The sequence below is a fragment of the Mercurialis annua genome, linkage group LG3 (genome assembly GCF_937616625.2).
Source record: "Mercurialis annua linkage group LG3, ddMerAnnu1.2, whole genome shotgun sequence".
Classification (NCBI taxonomy): Eukaryota; Viridiplantae; Streptophyta; class Magnoliopsida; order Malpighiales; family Euphorbiaceae; genus Mercurialis; species Mercurialis annua.
The window spans coordinates 63,011,003-63,032,081 of record NC_065572.1 but is presented as its reverse complement, the minus strand read 5'-3'; the positions used below and the strand labels follow the sequence as shown (position 1 = coordinate 63,032,081).

At 30.6% G+C, this 21,079-nt stretch overlaps 2 protein-coding genes across 2 annotated transcripts; both read left to right on the top strand.

The window, feature by feature from the left end:
• The first annotated feature begins 253 nt into the window (after nucleotides 1–253).
• Nucleotides 254–1,025, top strand: LOC126673826 (nudix hydrolase 1). Its single transcript, XM_050368129.2, has 2 exons — nucleotides 254–546; nucleotides 622–1,025. Exons 1-2 carry the CDS (start codon nucleotides 402–404, stop codon nucleotides 918–920), a joined length of 444 nt encoding a protein of 147 aa, XP_050224086.1. The 5' UTR covers nucleotides 254–401; the 3' UTR covers nucleotides 921–1,025.
• A 9,947-nt stretch (nucleotides 1,026–10,972) lies between these two features.
• LOC126673825 (protein MIZU-KUSSEI 1-like) lies at nucleotides 10,973–12,236 on the top strand. The gene has a single exon (XM_050368128.2). The coding sequence runs from the start codon at nucleotides 11,199–11,201 to the stop codon at nucleotides 11,973–11,975; it is 777 nt and encodes a 258-aa protein (XP_050224085.1). The 5' UTR covers nucleotides 10,973–11,198; the 3' UTR covers nucleotides 11,976–12,236.
• Nucleotides 12,237–21,079: the final 8,843 nt, after the last annotated feature.

The window sequence follows — 21,079 nt, the reverse complement described above, 5'->3', positions numbered from 1 at the left end:
TATCAAAATAGTGTTTGAATGTGAGAATATTTAACTTGATTAATTAACTGTTAATCATTCAAATTTATTAATTTGATAATATCCATAAATAAATACATACATTTTAAATAAATTACAGAGCAGCCAAAAAAAGTGTGAATTAGTAATTTACATTCTTTCTAAAAAGACGTGGCATTCATCTATTCATTCATCCTAAAGCAAGTGTAATATCAACAATTACATCCATCAACAATTCAACACCATATTACGCCTCTCTTCTCATAACCTGGCGGGAAAACCTCTAAAATGAATAAAACGCGCCATTTTCATTAAATACGGCAGAAAAAGACGCCGTTTCATATTCAACATATACATTAAAAAGATAATTTCAGTCAATCATCGAAAAAACACAGAAGAAAAAAATGGAAAACACAAAGAAAACACCACCGGTGCCAAGAGTCGGAGTAGTAGTCTTCTTACTAAAAGGAAAATCAGTACTATTAGGCCGCCGCCGCTCTCCTCCCGGCGAGTCCACCTACGCCCTTCCCGGCGGCCACCTCGAATTCGGTCAGTCTCTCTCTGATTAACTTACTATTAATCTTTTTGTTTATGCTTAATTTTTGTTAATGATTTTTTGATTAGGAGAGAATTTTGAGGAGTGTGGAGCGAGGGAGATGAAGGAAGAGACGGGATTGGATATTACTAAAATAGAGTTTCTGACGGTTACTAATAATTTGTTTCTTGATCAGCCAATCCCGTCTCATTATGTAACTGTTAATCTGAGAGCTGTTTTAGCTGATTCTGACCAAGTTCCTGAAAATCTTGAGCCGGATAAGTGTTATGGTTGGGATTGGTTTGATTGGGATGATCTGCCCAGTCCTTTGTTTAAGCCCTTGGATTTAATGGCTAAATCTGGATTTAATCCTTTTCCTACTGCTTAGTAAAAAATATTGTTACTGATATTTGGGTTTTAAATTAATTGATGTATTGTTCTGTATTTGAATGGTGAATTTATGATTATTATATGCAAAAATTGTTTTTTGTTACTGAAATTGTTCTAGGATTGTTGATTGAATGTTTTGCTGAAATTGTAATGAAAAATTCAATTAAACCGAATCACTGGCAAGTCTGTTAGGTTAGATTCGTGACATTAACAGTCGATTCATTAATGAAAATTTTCATCTTTCCAGAAAAAAAAATGTTTTGTTGCTTTTTGATAGTGTTGATTATCTCTTGGCCAAATTATTGATTTGGTTAATGTGAAGACATGGACTCTATGATTTGGTTATTGGCACTTGACTATTTTCATTTTGCAAGTGGAAGTAAGAGTCGGCTATGCCTGTTTATGGGCTGGGTATCCGTCCAGTCTGCTCATGTCCATCCGCCTTGAGCCGGATTCGGCTATGCCTGTTTATGGGCTGGGTATCCGTCCAGTCTGCTCATGTCCATCCGCCTTGAGCCGGATTCGGATATTTAATTTTTGTTTCAAACTCGATCCGAGCTCAAGTCCGTGATAAACCTCATTTTTGTATGCAGACTTAGAATCTTGTTATTGTTTAAATTTGAATATATGTTCGAAAAAGTCCATCCCAAGTCCGTGTAATATAACATGTGATTCAGATTATAGTAGTGAATATAAAACCCGAAACAGTTTGAGTTGGGTCTAAGCTTGTATTAAAAAGAGGGAAGTTTAGGTATTTACTCCAAAAATAAAAATATTTACATTTTATACCTCAACACGGAAAAATTATAAGAAAATACCTCATGTTTTTTCCAGATTTATGTTTTTACTCTCGGTATTAAAATATTTATGATTTTACTCCGTTATCATCTGGTTATCATAAACACTTATGTAGTTTATTTTTTTCGTAGATTATCATACAATTATCATAACCTTATCATACTTCATTATCATCTAATTATCATACTGCAGTGTTATGATAACGACATGATAATGTAGTGATACTGACATGATAATCAGACATTGTTTTATCATAACATAATCATAGATATTATCATAACATTATCATCTAGTTACCATAAATATTATCATCTCGGTATCATATGATAATATTATGATAACGACATGATAATATTATGATAACGATATGATAATCAAATATTATTTTCTCCAGAAAATCATTTTTTTCTTGCAGTGTTATGATAACAACATGATAATATAGTGATACTCATATGATAATCAGACGTTATCTTTTAAAAAAAATCATTTTTTCTGCAGTGTTATGATAATATTATGATAATGCAGTGATACTCATATGATAATCAGATGCTATTTTTTGTGCAGAAAATCGTTTTTTTCAATCATAAAATCGTTTTCATGCAGATTTTTAGATCTAAAATTGAGAAAATCAAAGAATAATTTATTTAGATATAAAAGTTAATATAAATCGTAATAATCACCACGAATTTAAGAAAAACTAAAATCAAATATGAAAAGAACGGCGGAGCGACGGTTGAGTGATGGCGGAGCGACGACGACCGATGAAGGAACGACGAAGAAGAAGAGAAGAAATAAAGAAGAAGAAAAAAGAAGAAGAAGAAGAAAAATGGCGAAGAAAAGCCAAACAGAGAAGAAAAGAAGAAGAAGAAAAAGAAGAAAGAGAAGAGAGGAGAGAGGAGAGAAAAAAGAAAGAGAGAAAAAAGAAAATAATGACAGTTGTCATTTGAGAGTAAAAAAATTATGACTAGAGTAAAATAATAATTAAGTTAGGTATAATTATAATATAAACATCTATTAGAGTAAAAAAATAAAAACAATAAAAGGGTGAGGTATTTTCTTTATCTTTTTTTTATTGAGGTAGAAAATCTAATTATTTTTAAAAATGGAGTATTTATCCTAATTTACCCTTAAAAAGACTCGAGTCTTGTTGGGCCTGATCCAGTCCAATCCTGGCCCATGAACAAATTTAGAGCTGGCCACCTAAAGTTATTGATCCTTTAATGTGGCACAAAATTGCTCTGTTTCTGGTACTTGATGGAACAAGTTGCTGATAAACTCATTAATACTGCCACTGCCGAACCCTATTTTTAGCAAAGACTAGTTTTTAGTTCATTTAGACTAATCTACACTGTAATCTATGTAGTTTATCTCGAGTCATTTCTTGTATCTTTCATTTCCCATCACCATCAAATTACGGGAATTATCACTGGCAATGCCTAAAACATATAGTATCTTTTTTTTGTCGAATAAAACATATCATATTAATGTTTCCCATAAATTCTTCGAATCTACCGCACAAATCAGATATGGCGTTTTCAAAATAAAAAGAGATAGCAAACAATATTCAAGATTAAAAAATTTAACAAACGCATCCCTCCAACTTAACAAAAAAGTTCTCAGAGTCTAACTTTGTGAGTTTGGACAAAAAGAATCCGGATTCAAATTCTCTCAGGTTCATTTTAAACTTGAGAGGGTCATGTTCATAATCTACACCGTTTATTATAAAATGAACGGTGTAGATCAAAAAATATAATTTTAATCAAATTAATTTACATCGTTCATTATAAAATGAACGGTGTAGATCATGAATATGACCCCCTCAAGTTTATTTAAATTTGAGAGAATCTCAATTCAAAAAATCCATAATTTGTCAAATTTTGGTCAATTACAATTACACTCTAATATGGTCAAAGGTGTAAACTAACTAAAAAATGATAAGTCGTGAATGTTTATATCCAAAATTATAAACTTAGATTCTTTTGATTTTTTGTGTCAATTGGATGGGTGAAGTGAAGCATAATTGCCAATGTAGGCCTAGCCTGAATGGTTAAGGCATCTTTGTGTGCATCGAGAGGTTGCGGGTTCGGACCACGCCTCGATAACCACTAACATGAAATTCTAAAGAGTTGGTTTTCAACTTTGATGGAAAAAAAAGTGAAGCATAATTGAATTACAAGAACTACAAAAGGGAAAGATGGTATTGAATATACTCAAAATAAGATAAAAAGGAATGAAGAAAGTTATTGAGCTCCGTAGAATTATGGGATAAAATCAAATAGATATAAATTGGTCAATTAAGGTCAAGTAAACCCAAATAATTTTAAGATCATGTGATCATGTCAATTACATTCAAGGGTCTTTAGCATACTTTATTATTTTAACATGAACTTGCCACTTTGACATTTACAACACTAAATATTAGTATTATTTTTTTCAATTCAAAACATGAGCAATTTTTTAATAGGCTAATGCTGACATGAATACCAAAGCAATTTAAATTGCTAAGTCAAAAATTCATATTAAAATTATAAAATCTACTAAAGTTTCTGATTCGTTTTGCAATTACCTCCAAAATCAAATCAAAATGGAATAATGAAAAATTAAGATTCAACGGACAAAAAATAATAATTAAGTTTATTTGATATTAAATTAGGTAACACAGACACTTCATTTAATCAACGTTTCCCGTTTCGAATGCATGTCGGACATTTGGCGTTTCAGACGTGAAACCTCAATTTTAACAAAGGAAACCTTAAAATGAGACCGTTTCGCCGTATTTGTGTCCAAGTGTCATGTTTCTCCGTATCCGTTTCCGTACTACCTAGATATTAAAAGATGAAATCCGGCATATTTTAACGTTACTCCACAAATTTGTGAACTAAAAATGAAGAATTAGAGAATCCAAGTCTCCAAATCTGACAGCCAGAGATTGATGTTGAACATACTCAAAATAAATGAAGTAAAACCCAGCTTTAAAAAGAGACATGAATTTATCCGAAGTTTAACATGCTGATCTGAACAAGTTCTCGGGGTTTCAAATAATAGAAGTGGTGTGGTGGACCAACAATATATGCATATACAGAAAATGATGGGTTATTTTAAAGCAGACAACACCAGCAGACTGAATCAGTCCCACCGTACAGTAGCTTTGGTTCAATTTATGCAGCCATTATTCCATTACCAAACTGCACGAGTTCTGAATGGTCATTGTCTGATTTTGATTTACTGATCCTTTGGATTATAACCATTTTCACCCCTTTTCATGGTTACTGCAGAGCTTAATTAGCGGCCAATAATTAGACTTCATTAGAAGATCAAAAAGATACAAAGAATCTAGGAGACTTCTTGGTCTACAGGAGCTTTTCGAGATCGGTTTTTTGTACAATTGTTTTAATCGCTCTTTCCCGTTTTCGAGCTTAGTTTTGTTTAGAAATCCGGATTGTATCTTATCATTTGGCATTGTTCTTACTTTTTCAATGTCGTGGCTTTTAATGTGCGTAAGCTCTTGAGTAGCAGTGTTTTGCCACTTCTTATGGCATTTTATTGATGAGAAATGCTAAATAACACGAATTGATTACCACACGAAATACACTCCTTGTGTGAAAGTGGTGGTAACTATACTAAATAGTTGAACTTCTTTTACCTTTGCTCACTTCACTACTTGTATAGGGTGGTTTTATTGAGTTCAAATTTAAAAAGCAAATCTTTAAATTTTTTTCCTTTTTATTATTTGATATTTATTCTATAATTATTTATTTTGTTATTTTATTTATTTGTTCTATGGTTTATTTTTGTTAAAAAAAATAAATAAAAAATTACAAAATTTAATACAATAGCAAATTATAAAAAATTAATTATAACTTTTTATTTTATTTTATTTTTCTTTGTTTTTTGTATTTTTGTTTTAGAAAATTTAATTAGAAAAACATTTATTTTAACTAACTATAAAATTAATATTCACAAAATTTAAAAGGATAATTTCAAAAATATCCTACTTTTGAAACTTAATTACAAATTTTTTTGCCATGATTTGTTAATTTCACTAGATATTTAATTTAAAAAAAAATCAAAATTAACCTTTATTTTAACTCATGTTTCGATCGAGAACATGTATATCTCGATTGATATATGTCTTGTTTTATAAAAATGGTCATCAAATACGCTAAAAATCTCCTATAAAAATACAATTTAAAATTATGTCTCCATCGAGACATGCCTTTTTTAATTCATGTCTCCATCGAGATATGCTCTGCCTCGATCAAGACATGCCATGCCTCGATCTAAAAAGTAAAAAAAATGTTTTTGAAATTAAAAAAATATAAAATGTAAAGGGATTAAAAAATTAGACACAAGGAAAATTAAATTTTAAAATAGATTATTATATAAATAATTCCAAATTTAAAGGTAGATGACTAAAGATTTTCTTTTAACAAAAATTTAATTTTATAATTTAATATTTTATTTAATTTTATAATTCCTTATTTAATATTTTTTAACAAAAATAAATCATAGAGCAAACAAATACAATAATACAATTTATAAAATAAATAACAATTAACAAGGAAAGTAATTGAAAATTTGCTTATTAGATTTGAACACAATACCACTATATACGTAAGTAAAGGTAAGAGAAGCTTAACCATTGAATATTAATTACAACCATTAGTATTAATTGTCACCGCTATTCATACGAGTAGTGTATTTCGTGTGATAGTAAATTCGTGTTATTTAGCATTTCTCTTTATTGATATATTTTACTCATCAAAAACAAAATCGAGTATTTCTAATTGTATACCACTACCTAGCTACCTCAATTTATTGATTTAATCTGTCTCAAAAATCTCTGTGCACACAGTAATGTCTTTTGGTTGTTTAGCTATGCAGCATGCTGTTAATCTTTTTGTTAGCAGTTGTTGGATTCTGACTTAGAGGCAGCTAAACTTTACTTTTTAGTACTATTTTTTTAATCACAATAATATTAGTAGGTCATAGATTAACCAAGATTAAGCTAACATAAAATGCAAACACAGTTAAGTGGTAATTAATTAATAGATGTTAAACCTGTACTGGTTAGTTGGTGGTTATAGATCATGGTTAGTTCATCTGTTAGTTAATTTGGTCAATTTTCTGCAATTATTTTATTATGTGAATTTGTGAATATGTTACTAATAGGTAGTGTTTCTATAGTGGTAATATAGATTAATGGACTTCGTATTCACATGGATTATAGCTATTAGTAATTATTTATTTTATTAATAATAAATATAAATACAAATTAAAATGGGGTAATTTTCACTTAATGTCCCTGAACTTTCGTCTCTCTCCCCCAACCGTCCCTAAACTTTAATTCGTACCCCGTTCATCCCTGAACTTTAATTTCCTATCTCAAAAGTCCCAATGTCATTTTTATTATAACTCTGTCCAATTTATTAACATGATAACGTGACTAGGAGCTTAGTCGGTGCAAATAAAAAATGGTGTGATGACGTTTATGTGGAGAAATAAAAAAATAAATTGAATAGAATTACTATAAAAATGACGTTAGGGATCTTTGGAATATGAAATTAAAGTTTAAGGACAACTAAAGTACGAATTAAAGTTTAAGGACGGTTTGGTAAATTTTACTCATTAAAATGTGAATTAAATTAGTTAAGATTAACTGAAAATTGAATAAAAATTATTTAAGCTAATGGAATACGCTAAATTAACTTTTTCTTTTCATAGGAAATAAATTCCAACTCCAACGTATATAAGAAAACCTAAAAATTCAACAAGAATTGACTTACAAGAAAATCATGCAACCCACATGTGGAGCATATATAATTATATATGCAAAGTCATTGATAAAAAGTTATCATATCGTCTTCAATTCAAGTTGGCTAAACAAAATGAGTCATGATATACTAATCTATTTTTCCATACAAATAAAATTAGTGAATTAATGTTGGATTAAAAATGTATCCTCTTGGACACAAAATGGCCAGAAATGAAATTAAATTGCAAATCATTTTTTAAGACGTTAGGTGCATATTTGAACCTTTATGGACGTTAGGGGCTCACTTGATCTCATAAACAAACCTTAGGGGCATAAATGACCCTTTTCCCTATTTAGAAATTTGAAAAGGTTAATTAAAAGTTGAAAGATTTGATAAACCGAAACTATATAATTTAGGATTCAAAATAGATTTAGCCTTTTGACAACTCTAATTTGAAGGGTGCTAGACGAAATCATGGAATCCATTAGCCACCCTATGAATCACATTTTCAATTCTTTTATAGGCTAATAATGTTCATTACTCAACAGCTGTGAACCATCATGATTAGTAGATCACTTAAATGCTTCATAATGTTCTTTGGTGTGATCTATTAATCATCATGTAATAGCACTTGCTTCCTTCTTGTTGGACCTTTTATTACATATGATTTCAATTTGAGACCTTGCAGTCCAAAATGATGAAACAAAACTTAATTATGCATCAAATTATTCTTTTAGGAACTGAATTTAGAAGCTTCTTTTTTATCATTAGGATTTGTTCAACATTAGCAGAAACTTTAATCATGGTTCTGCAACATTAATTAGATAAGATCAGAAAAAGAGGGACTATGATCCAAAACACTAAGGTGGCTTATGGGTACATGTGCAATTGGGTGGATAAATAAAGTGCAGCACAGCATTTCCCTCGTAAATTTAATTTATAACCCCTAAATGTAAAAAATATTTTTAATATATTTATTTAGATTTTGGACAAAATTATATGTTTATTTTGTTGAAGGGTCCTTAATTATAGTAAAAATGTATCAATTAAAATAAATTTAAAATTATTTTAAAAATATTATAAAAAACATATAGCATTAGTGATACAGTCGACCCTCTGATAATTAATATACATGGTGGATTAAAAATTTATTAATTATTAGAATTATTAATTTATTGAATTTGTATAAATAAATTATAAAAGATATTTTAAAGCATTTACATTAATAGACCTATTATTAATATTATATTAGAAAAAAACTAACAAAATACACTTTGCAATCACTCAATTTAAAAAATAATAATTTTATATTCAATTTAAAAAATATCAATTGATATCAAACTAAAAAATAATTATTAAGAAGTTGTATTCATAAAGTAAAATAATTTTTAATATTTTTTATACTAGAGATACTTTACTTACTTTAATTTGTTTATCTAATAGCTTCTTTTAAAAAATTTCAAAAGAATAAGAAAGTCATAATTTGATGGTATTTTAATTTCCACTTTATGAATTAAGGTTAGTATTGCCTCAAATAAATCATCAATTGTTATATATTTCTTTTAAAAAATCTCTCTAATAATTAATATTCATATAGAATATATTTTAAATTTTATTAAATAATAGAATTATTAATTATCCGACGTGGAACGAAGTTGGTTCTATCAATTTTCTATTAATTATTAGAATTATTAATTTATAGAATATTAACTATTAGAGGGTCCACTGTATTTCTTAATATAAGTATACATTTAAAAGTGCTAAAAAATGTGTATATTTATAGGACGAAAGGAGAATTACATAAGCAATTATATCTAATTTCATTTAATAAAATTAAATAAATTTTTAAAATACTAATTTTCAATTAGATATATCTAGATAATTTTTTTATCGATATTTACTTACTTTTAATTTAGTAATAAAAATTAATTCAATCCCACAATATAAAACTATGATTTGTAACTTTTTTTTCTTGTATTTGTAGTATAGTGGTAGGTGTGTGTATTTCAATTCAAAATGCACCGAGTCAATACGAATTAACATTTTATTTTATTCTAAAGTGAATCAATCAAAATATTACAAAATCAAACCGAACTAAACTAACCGATTAAGTTAATTTTTTAATTCGTTTCAGTTTCTGTTTAGATTTTAATAATTTTTTTATAATTAAATACCAAACATAATTAAATATTGATCTTTTATAATATCAAATCAAACCAAAACCGATTTGATTTGGATATACGTACATTTTGGTTCGGTTTTGTACACTACTATAGAGCAGAGTGTCGGGTTTGGATGGGATAGTGCTTGAGGTGGGTAAGGTTGGTGTAGGCTTACCTGCTCTTAACTGTTTCCAATGCAACTCACTCTCTCCATAGCCTTTTTTTTTTCTTGCTTTTAAGTGTCTTGTAATCACAATATACCCCACCCATCTCTCCTTATTTCCAGCTTCAACATTCACCCGTGCATTTTAAAGAAACAATGCTTAAGCTTAAAGGCCCCATGTACTTTTAATTTTTTTATTTATTTGATTTCTCTTGTAAATTTGTTATCAATAGGTCTTTATATTACTCCCTCCGTCCCAATAGAATTGTCCACTTTGCCTTTATCACACAGTTTAAGAAAAACAATTATTGCAATTTACTTTCAGTTTACTCATTAGTGGATTTTAAATAAGGGTAATATAGGAGAATTGAATGTAAAAGTTAATTACTTTTTGAAAGTGGATAAGAGTTTTGGGACAAAAATATTTCTCAAAGTGGACAATTCTATTGGGACGGAGGAAATAGTATTATTTACCTTAGTCTGTTTATAGATGGAAGTTGTGAGTGTATAGCTCAATTGCCAGCAAGTGATTAAAAATTTGAATTATGATTAATATTTTCATAATTTACATATGAACTATTGTTTCCCCCCTAGAGTTTGAAAAATTATTATATTCCTTTGAATTATATTTTATATATCTGAAATCATCTTTTACATAGGAAGTGTTAGTGAAAAAACAAAATATAAAGAGAGAAAAATAGTTACTATATTTTAAAATTCATGTGGCAAAAAAATAAATTCGGTTGTAAATTCATAAAGATTATAGTAATGAACATTTTAATAATTTTTACATTAAAAATGATAAGAGGATTCTATGCTTTCAAATTTGTGTTTATTTGATCTTTCATCATATATTTTTATTCAATTGGCTTTCATATTTATACTATATTTTTATTCATTTGGTCCTTTTTAAATTCGGTTTCATGCACGTTTCACGGTGAAAATGATGCACGCTTCTTTTCCATTTAAAAAAAATCCTGAAAATTAGATATAAATTAAATATAGGGACGAAATAAACATAAAAGTTTCAAAAAATATCAGATAAACAAAATTTAAAAAAATACAGGGGCTTAAAGACAATATTGACCAAGAAACAACAGTAAGGAGTTGTCTCCTCAGATTCCACTATTATAAAATCTCCTCTCCTGTCCATTTCTCTTCTTCTTTATTGTCTTAACTTAGCCCCACAATTTCTTCAGTTTTTCTGCTCAGTTAGGTTGGTCTGTTCACCTTCCTTTTCTCACTATATTCTCCTTCTCTCGGCCCCATCATCCAAACAAATATTAAACTCAAACTCTTCTACATAAACCAATTATATTTCTCTTCATCTCTCAACAATATAATTTTCTTTTGTTTGGTTCTTGAAATTTCATCTTCTTTCAACTCAATTACAAATAATGAAGGCGATAACGGCCAAAAATCCCCACGACTCTTCGTTTTCATTCTCAAGAAGATACTTCAACTTCAAAAAGAAAATCATCGAAAATGATCAAGAAGACGAAGATAACGATCAAGAAATCTTAACGTTCAACTCCTCATCTCATTTCTCTTCGTCATTCGACGAAGATCATCACCATCATCATGATCATGATCGTCTCACACTGCAACATAAGAAAAAACTTCCGTTAATGTCAGTCTCCAAGCTCCGTTCGGCTCTAACAATCTTCACCAAGAACCGTTCAGCTCACCAACTAATCGGTACCCTATTTGGGTACCGCCGCGGACATGTTCATTTCGCATTTCAACATGACGCGAAGCTGAACCCGCCATTTTTGATCGAACTTGCTACACCGACTAGTTTGTTAGTTAGAGAAATGGCGTCAGGATTGGTCAGAATTGCGTTGGAGTGTGAGAAAAAGCCGCAGAAAAAACCAGGGAAGTTACTTGAAGAACCGTTATGGAGAACTTATTGTAATGGTAAAAAATGTGGATATGCAGTGAGACGGGAGTGTGGGGTTGAAGAGTGGAAGGTTTTGAAAGCTGTGGAGCCTATTTCAATGGGCGCCGGAGTTTTGCCGGGGAATGGAGGCGATCGGTCCGAGTTGGGTGAACTCATGTATATGAGAGCCAGATTTGAACGAGTTGTTGGGTCGAAAGATTCAGAAGCGTTTTATATGATGAATCCTGATGGGTCTGGCGGTCCTGAACTTAGTGTTTATTTGCTTAGAGTTTAAATTAATTGCTGTTTTTGGGCAATTCTTAAGTTTTTAGTATTTTCAGTAATGTTGAAAAAATTGGAGGGTTTAATTATCCATGTGTTATTTTTCCTTATGGTTAGTGATCTTTGGGTGATGGATTAGAAGGTGGGAGGTGCTTTTGGGGTATATTTATGTATAGAATGGTTATTTATGAAATCATTGGAATGTATGATATTCCAATTATTTTGGAAAATTATGCAATTAAGGATTAATAGACGGTTTTATTATGTTTATCAATGCAGTCTAATGTTAGGTTAATTTGGTCCATTTGAGTTAGGGTAATATTTAATCTGAAATGCATGAAAATAGTTGGTGAATCTATTACTTGATCTTTTTGAATTGCATAGTTATTTTTGCCATGTGAACTTATAAACACCGTCGCTGTAATTGGTTAAGGCTATATCCAAAGTTAAATATTATCATGGTTGTATATACAAATCTTCAGAGAATTAACTTCCATGTAGTTAATTTTTTTTGGAAAGTTAACTTTTCAGAAAATATAGTTTTTAATATAAGCTGTTTGTTTCTATATTTGTTACATTTCATAAATATAGATTAAATTTTAATATTATGAATTTTTGAAATTAAAAGACATAAATATTCTTTTGTATATTTTTACAGTGTTAAATAAATAAATATTGTATTTTTTATATAAAATTAATAAATAATTTAATTATCATTTGTTGACTTTTATCTTACGATTCAAGTACTATTTGAGTGTTCTGATAAAGAAAAATACTATTTGAGTGTGTGATTAGATATTAAAATAATACTAATAATTAATAAGTTTATTGTTTGATTTTATATAATGTAAGATTGTCGATACTAACTGATGGATATCGAATACTATTTTACTTATAATGGAGCCGAGTCGCAGGAGATCTATTCTCAGACGACACCAGACTCCCGTCCAAAGGGCCGAATCCACCGGATTCACCTTGACTGGAATACATCATTCGACATCATAAAGACTGAATCCCTGAGGACTCGGACAAAGCATGTCGACCCCGGGATTTGGATAAGATCTCGAAGATCTACGCATATTCAGAGTATCTGTCCTATTTGGATACAAATTCCAACTTAGGAAGATAGCCTCCAACTTAGGAAGACGAGACTGTTTAGGAATATCTTCCTCAATAGGACTCCTGTCTGAATAAGGAAGGACACTCCTAATCAGGGTCAAACCCTACTAAATAGGAATCACTTTCCTACTACAACTCTGCAAGGTATACATTCTACTACTATAAAAGAAGCTTGAGGTATTGCCTAAACAGACAACTTATAACAAATACAATTATTCTCCCTTAAGCCTAAACTGACTTAAGCATCGGAGAGCTAATCGGACAAACCGTCCGATTAGCCATCTACACTGTTTTGCAGGATTAACGCCGTCGAGATGCCGGAATCCATCAATTGGCGCCGTCTGTGGGAAAAGCTTAACAATTTCGAACTTGAAAAAGCTTTTCTGAACCCAAATAAATTCTTATTGAAGGATGACATCCAACGGGACTAACCTGAAATAACAATATATAGATCTAACAGATCGAAAGAGTTGAAAGAAAAAAATTGCGTCGTAATTAATTGGTTGGCCAAAATTAATTGGTGTCCATGAAGCATATGTAATTGATAAGAGAAGCACGTGAATATGGGAATTGAAAAAACGAAAAGGAAGCAGGTAATATCATATTATTGATGGAAAAAAGAGAGGATAAAGTGATTAATTATTATGAGGGAGGCATGCACGTGGAAAAGGAAGCCCCATGAATGAAGGAATTTGACAGAGTTCATATTATGTTGATTATTGCCCAAATTCAAAGGAAGCAGGAGGTTTAATAAGCATGACTCTTTATATTTAAAAGAGATGCAGGTCTTCGGCCGTGGAATGGCCACTTAAAAGCACGTCAAATTACTGGATTAGACAATATTTTTGAGACACTCATGCCTCGTTCGAAACACTATAAAGGAAGCAATTTTTGATAAATTTGAAGAGTCTCGAGAAAACTCCAATAAACAATACTGCATTCTGACGGAGGATTTTCTAACATCATCAAAATCACATTTGAAATTGACGAATCGGAGATATTATCTTATTATCAACGGGAGTTAAATCACGATAAGTCTTTCTTTCCAGAATCTATTTATTTTGCTTATGAATCTACTTATTTTGATTCTAAAATATCAAATAGAGAATAAACTATAGTTTAAATTTCACTTTTATATGACTTCAATTATTATGCTTTTAAATTGAAATTTGATAAATACATTATATGATTGGAAAAAGTATGAAAAAGGAAGAATAAAGTCAAATAAAACTAAGAAGAAAAAAAAGAGAGATATATTCGGCCCAATCCTAAAAGGATAGATTCGGCCGAATCCTAAAAAGATAGATTCGGCCGAATCCTGAAGAAAACCCCAAGAGGGAAGAAGAGACGAGATGTCCTAAATACCAGAAAACTAGGCGAACAACGCCCAACAAAAAATAAAGAACGAAATGGATCGAGAGGCGAAAAGTGAAGCGACCCAAGACGCAAAGAAGGAGATGTTTCGAAAGACAAACCGAAGGCGAAACAAACATATAGATGGAGAGAAAGTTTTGATCAAGAGCAAAACCAGTCCAAAAACCAAAGGTCAAAATGTCCTAGAAAGCTGAAGGAAGAAATCGCCCAAGAGACGAAAACGAAAATTGAAGAAATGGTCCAAGAACCGAAGGTTAAGATGTCCCAGAAGGCAAAGGAAAAAGTCAAAATTGAAGAAACGATCCAGAAACCAAAAATTGAAGATAAAAAAATTAGAGGAAACACCACCGGAAAAATAAAGAAGAAGGGCGTAATACCCCTAAAAACAACAAAACAAACGAGGAAAACGGAAGGAATGAGGAAAACAAAGACAATGCCAAAAGATCACAGAGATACCATCCGAAACAGTGAAAACTAAAACGAAGCCATGAGCGGACCAAAAATTCAAGAAGAGAGAACGAAGGGAAAATACTCCAAGAAAAGCAAAAGAAAAGGAAGAGCAAAAGTAAAAGAGCCCCACAGAGTCAATCTAAAAAGAAAAATTAAGAAGACAAAGGCGAATCCTCTGAATTTGCACATCGGAGTAAAACCACATATGTAGCGGATATGAAAGAAAATATAGTCAAGGCGTTAAAGAACATCAAAACTGAAGAACTCGACTTGCACGATGTGAAACTGAAGTGCTCACCCCTATCAACACAATAAAAGGAAGAACGAAACGGCCCTAGAGGCGAAGAGCGAAAAGACCTGAGAGACAAAGAAAAAGTAGGCGAAGGAAGAAACCGCCCAAGAGGCAAAAATGAAAATTGAAGAAAAAAACTCCAAGAGGGAAAGAAGAGATAGATTCGGCCGAATCCATGAAGAAAACCCGAAGAGGGAAAGAAGGATGAATAAGGTAGAAGTCAAAAGGCCTATCATCAAGTATAGACTTTTTGTCATACCCGATGGTGTCAATCGCCCGTCGTCAAGTATAGACGTTTTGTCATACCCGACGGTGCCAATCGCTCATTGTCAAATATAGACGTTTGTCATACCCAATGGTGCGAACTATCTTTAATTCATACAACGAAGCAAAGCAGAAAGGAATCGGAACAAATAAAGGCGAAACGCCAAAAAACCAGAGTATAGAATTACTCTAAAATAAAGACGAAACGCCTAAAAAACCAGAGTATAGACTTACTCTAAAATAAAGGCGAAACGCCCAAAAATTGGAGTATATATTTACTCTAAAAATAAAAGCAAAATGCCAAAAACAGAGTTTAGATTAACTCCAAAGGCGAAATATCAAAGATCAAAATCAACTCGAAGCAAAATAAAGAGAAAGGCGAATCAACTAAATAAAGCAAAATAAAGCGAAAGACGAACCACCAAGAAATAGAAGAATGCGAAAGCAAGATAAGCGCCGAAAAATAAGAGAAATGCGAAAGAAAGGCAAAACGACAATCAAAAGGAATGCGAAAGATCTCAAAACAGAAGATCGAGTCTAAAAATGATTCGGGTAAAAATAAAGCCAAGAGCCCAAATAAGGCGACTCGCCCAAATCAACGAATCACAAGCAACTCGCCCAAATCAGAAGAACAAATCTAAAAAAGAAAGACAGTCCGTCCAAAAAGAATTAAAATCAAGGAAAATCGACGAAATAAATTGAATGACCTGGTCTCAAAAACGGGCATAAATACCCTATGAGATCAGCGTATTTGTGGAGGAGCCTGAAGGACTCATATATGTACAAAGAAGAAAACAACCCAAAATAAAAAAGAATTGCAAACAAGAAGAGTCACCTCGAAGAAACAATTACTCATTAAAAGAGTAAACATCAGCTAGAATAAAAGACTTCGATTAATGAAGATAAAGACAAGCACAAAGAACACAGGAATGTTGAAATTTGAAAACCAAGAAAGAAAGAATAAAGATCTCAACAAAGAGGAAAAGAATAAACAAATAAAATTCAAAAGGCCGATGGATCGAATCACAAAATTGATTGGAAATTAGAAGACAATTGAAGAAATTTCAAGAACACAAAACAATCAAGACATGAACAAAGGAATACCTGGAGATAAGCCATCAAAATAAATCAACGAGATTCACCAAGAGTCTCTCCAAAAGAAGAAATCAAACACGAGAATTAAATATTGAAGATGAGAATAAAGGCAAAGCTACTTTCGAACAACCAAGAGTAAAAGATGAAAAATGAAACAAATACAATAGTTTAAAGACAAAAGAAGATAGAACGAATGCACTTCAAAAAATAACGAATAGATGAACGACACATGCGAAAAAGGAGAAAAACTAGAATCTTGCTCAAGAAGCAAAAAGGAACGCCGGAATACAAAACGACTCGCCTCAAATAGAGCTGAAATACTCCAAGGCATAAAATACCATGACTTCAGCTCACTTGCGGGGGGGCTAATAATGGATACCGAATCCTATTTTACTTATAATGGAGTCGAGTCGCAGGAGATCTATTCTCAGACGACACCAGACTCCCGCCCAAAGGGCCGAATCCACCGGATTCACCTTGACTGGAATACATCATTCGACATCATAAAGACTGAATCCCTGAGGACTCGGACAAAGCATGTCGACCCCGGGATTTGGATAAGATCTCGAAGATCTACGCATATTCAGAGTATCTGTCCTATTTGGATACAAATTCCAACTTAGGAAGATAGCCTCCAACTTAGGAAGACGAGACTGTTTAGGAATATCTTCCTCAATAGGACTCCTGTCTGAATAAGGAAGGACACTCCTAATCAGGGTCAAACCCTACTAAATAGGAATCACTTTCCTACTACAACTCTGCAAGGTATACATTCTACTACTATAAAAGGAGCTTGAGGTATTGCCTAAACAGACAACTTATAACAAATACAATTATTCTCCCTTAAGCCTAAACTGACTTAAGCATCGGAGAGCTAATCGGACAAACCGTCCGATTAGCCATCTACACTGTTTTGCAGGATTAACGCCGTCGAGATGCCGGAATCCATCACTAACAATTAAAAATATTTTATAAATAATAATTACTACATAATATAATAGGTGTATTTTATAAAGTAAAATAAAAATATTTTATATGAATCTTAAAAAAATTAAAAGATTAGTTCCGGTGCGGTATTAATGTATGTGACAGTAGTTTTTTTTTTTTTGAATTGAATAAAATATTTATTTATTATTTCAAGAAATATAAAATATTAGATTTAAGCCATTATTTCTATAAATTTATTTTAAAAATATATTATTAATTAAATTTCGTAAAAATGCACAAACTTACAACTAGTGTTATTCTAATTTCTCTTGGTATTAATTTAGCTACAATTATAATTAGGATTAGAGTTCAAATTTTTATATCCCCGCCAATTTTGCCCAGTAGCAGTTTATATAAGATTATTTCAGATTTTCCTACACATTATGAAACGTCTTATTAAGATGAAGCGAAGAAAAAAATATATTAAATTTTTTTAAATTGGAGCTGGGATATAAATCTGGTTAATCAAGCTTTATGTTAACATGATACGACAAAATAATTGAAGTTCAAGTAGAGCTGGGCTTTTGATTTTTGATAACAAGTAGAGCTGGGCTTTGAATGTTCAAAATATTGAGCTTAATTGGACTGGACTCAATAGAGTAACAGGACTTTTATTAAGAAATAATTAGGAGAAACACTTCGATTTTCAAGTCCTTTTTAAGTTTTTTCCGGCTCTTTTATTTACAATTTTTTTTTCCAGTCACACAAAAAGACTTGAAAAAACATATAAAGAACCTGAAAAGCGAAAGATGGATAAGTAGAGGTATTGAATAATACAAAAATAAAGTATAAAAACTTCTAAAAAAAAGTGTAAAGTACTTCTAGATCGGTTTGGCCTTAAATTTATAATGTTATAATATTTCTAGTTTAACCACAGCAATATATGTGCATCATGATTCCACATGTGTTGCTTCTTTGACATTCTCTAGTAGTAAAGATTCATAGCAACGAATTATAACTCAAATGATATAAATATTAGGCAACATTCTGCTAAGGTTGTGGGTTCAATTTTTATCACAAGCGCTTTTCATCTCCGATTAGATAAAAAAAAGTAGTTATGATTTATAAAATTTAATATATTTTATTTTTAAAATTAATTAAAATTATTCTTTCATTGTATATTTTATAATATTTCAAATTATTTGTTCACTTTTATAAAATATTATGCTATTTTTTTTAAATTTACTTCTGATTAATTGTTAAATGATGTCATAATATAAACATATATATAGTAATTATGAGTAATTTTATGATGAAAGTATTCTTCAAAAGTTTAAATTAAAAGATAAGTGTTTAATAATAAAAGATAAACATTTAAATTAAGAAAAGTTAAAAAGATAAAAATTAAAATAAGATAACAAGTGTCCACTATGGATACGTCTTTTATTTGTTATGTAAATACTGATATACTACTTTTATATTAGAAATAGGGGTAATGTTATAAAAATTCACAAATTTTATACGTTTTTTCATTTTAATCACGCCGTTTAAAAATCGTCATTTTCATACACCAACTACCAATATTTTTCAAATACATACACCGTTGAAAAATCCGGCAAAAATTGTTGAGTCGGTTCGTTATGGCAATGCAAACTCCCGGGCTCAAATCAGCTCTGATACCATATCAAAAATTAAACTCAGAGAACAGAAAACTATATTATTGGATTGTAAAAATACAAATCAAAGAGTAAATTTAAAACTAATACTCTATTAATACACACAACTGAAGACGGTTTCTAGTAAACGTTAAGCACACAATGAAGCATGTTTTGATGAGCTGTCAATGAGTTATCTCTGAGCTGGAGCTAAAACAAGACCAAAAGCATGAAATTTTGTATAAACAAAGTTGGAGCAGTCTTGATGCAGCAGAGAAACAAATACTCTGTTAGCTTCTGACTTATATCATTTCTTTGCTGCATTTCTAAAATCTGACACTTTATATTTTTGTTACTACCTTGCTTCATAATGATAATAATATTTTGGTATGCTGTTGATGTAACTAAACTCCATAATGTAGATTGAATTTTAAGTTCAAAGTTTATGTTTCTTTTAAGGGTTAATTACATATAAAATCACTAACTTTACATGAATTCTCAAAAATAACACGACCTTTAAAACGTGTCAATTCAGAACATCGCCTTTTATTTTTTTTCAAAAATAATATGGACACGTTTTTATATAAAATTTTGCTGACTTGGATACCTGATAGGAGTGTCACGTGTCATGCCACGTCAGTAAAAACGTCACTAAAAATATGCCCGTGTTATTTTTGAAAATAAATAAAAGGTGGTGTTCTGAATTGTCACGTTTTAAAGGTCGTGTTATTTTTGCAATTTCGTGTAAAGGTGGTGATTTTATATGTAATTAGCCACTTTTTTAATATGGGAATCGACCGAATCAAATTAAAAAAAAACCGATATCTCGATTAATACCAAATTAACCGTGAACCATAATAGTGGATTTTAATTTTAAATTTATAAGAATGGTTTGATTCTATTTTGGCAACTTGAACTGTTAATCAAATCGAACCGAGCTCATCCCTAATCGTGATCTTGATTCCTTGATTTCGCCCATATGTACATTCGATGAATAAAGGAACTAAAAGTGATTCGGTGTGAAAGAAGACAGAGCAAGCTTTTTTAGGTCATTTAAGTGATTGAAACACAGAATTGAAACCGTATTATTAGACAACTTAGCGCATAATCGGCCCAAAATCGTGATTTTTGTGATTTTCAATGTCCATAAGTTGTGGTTAATGTCCGCAATATTCAAAATCTTACCACACAAAAAGCCCCACGTGAGGGAGAAAAAGGAAGTTTATACCACCTGGCTATGAATAATTTACACCAACTACGTAATCCTATAAATACAACTTACTCATATTCTTATTTGTGATATTTTAAAGAATGATTATTATTTTTTCCATGTATTTTATGCTTAATTTTTTGGATGAGTCGAATGTTTTATGGATATAAATTTAAAATTTAAAGTAATTTTTTGCATTTGAATTTCGTATAAAATGTTGGTGACTATTAAAAGTTGTGGAAACATACAAAATGTTGGAATAAAATATTTAGAAAAAATAAAATTGAAAAAGATAAATATAAAATGATAATTGGTGGTTGGTAGTAAAAATAGGATAGAATGAGGCGGGGTGGCCGCCCTGTTTTGAATCAGAATGTCTAAAACAGATGAGTACTGAATAATTATTTTAAAGAAGATTGAATAATTTATTTTTTTGTAAAAATATAGCCAAATAATGTGTCTTTTTTTTAAAGCCGAACTATATGTCGTTATTATCTAAAATAATAGCAAAACAATGTATGATTCGATTAGAAAATAAATGACGCCCAACCTAAATAATTATTTAAATCGCTGGTTCCGTCCGGTTCACATATATATATATATATATATATATTCTATCTATGTATATGACAAAATGTTGAAGCTAAATACTGAAAATGGTTGAGATTCAGTTTCCATATTTGATGGTCCATTTAAATTTAGCTTGCTTCAATGTTGTAAAGTGCACAAAA

What these genes read in the sequence shown, in the direction of transcription:
- LOC126673826 (XM_050368129.2), top strand. Translation starts at nt 402, where the DNA reads ATGGAAAACACAAAGAAAACACCACCGGTGCCAAGAGTCGGAGTAGTA. An exon ending in CGGCGGCCACCTCGAATTCG is followed by an intron (nt 547 to 621) that starts GTCAGTCTCTCT and finishes TTTTTTGATTAG; the next exon opens with GAGAGAATTTTGAGGAGTGT.
- LOC126673825 (XM_050368128.2), top strand. Translation starts at nt 11,199, where the DNA reads ATGAAGGCGATAACGGCCAAAAATCCCCACGACTCTTCGTTTTCATTC.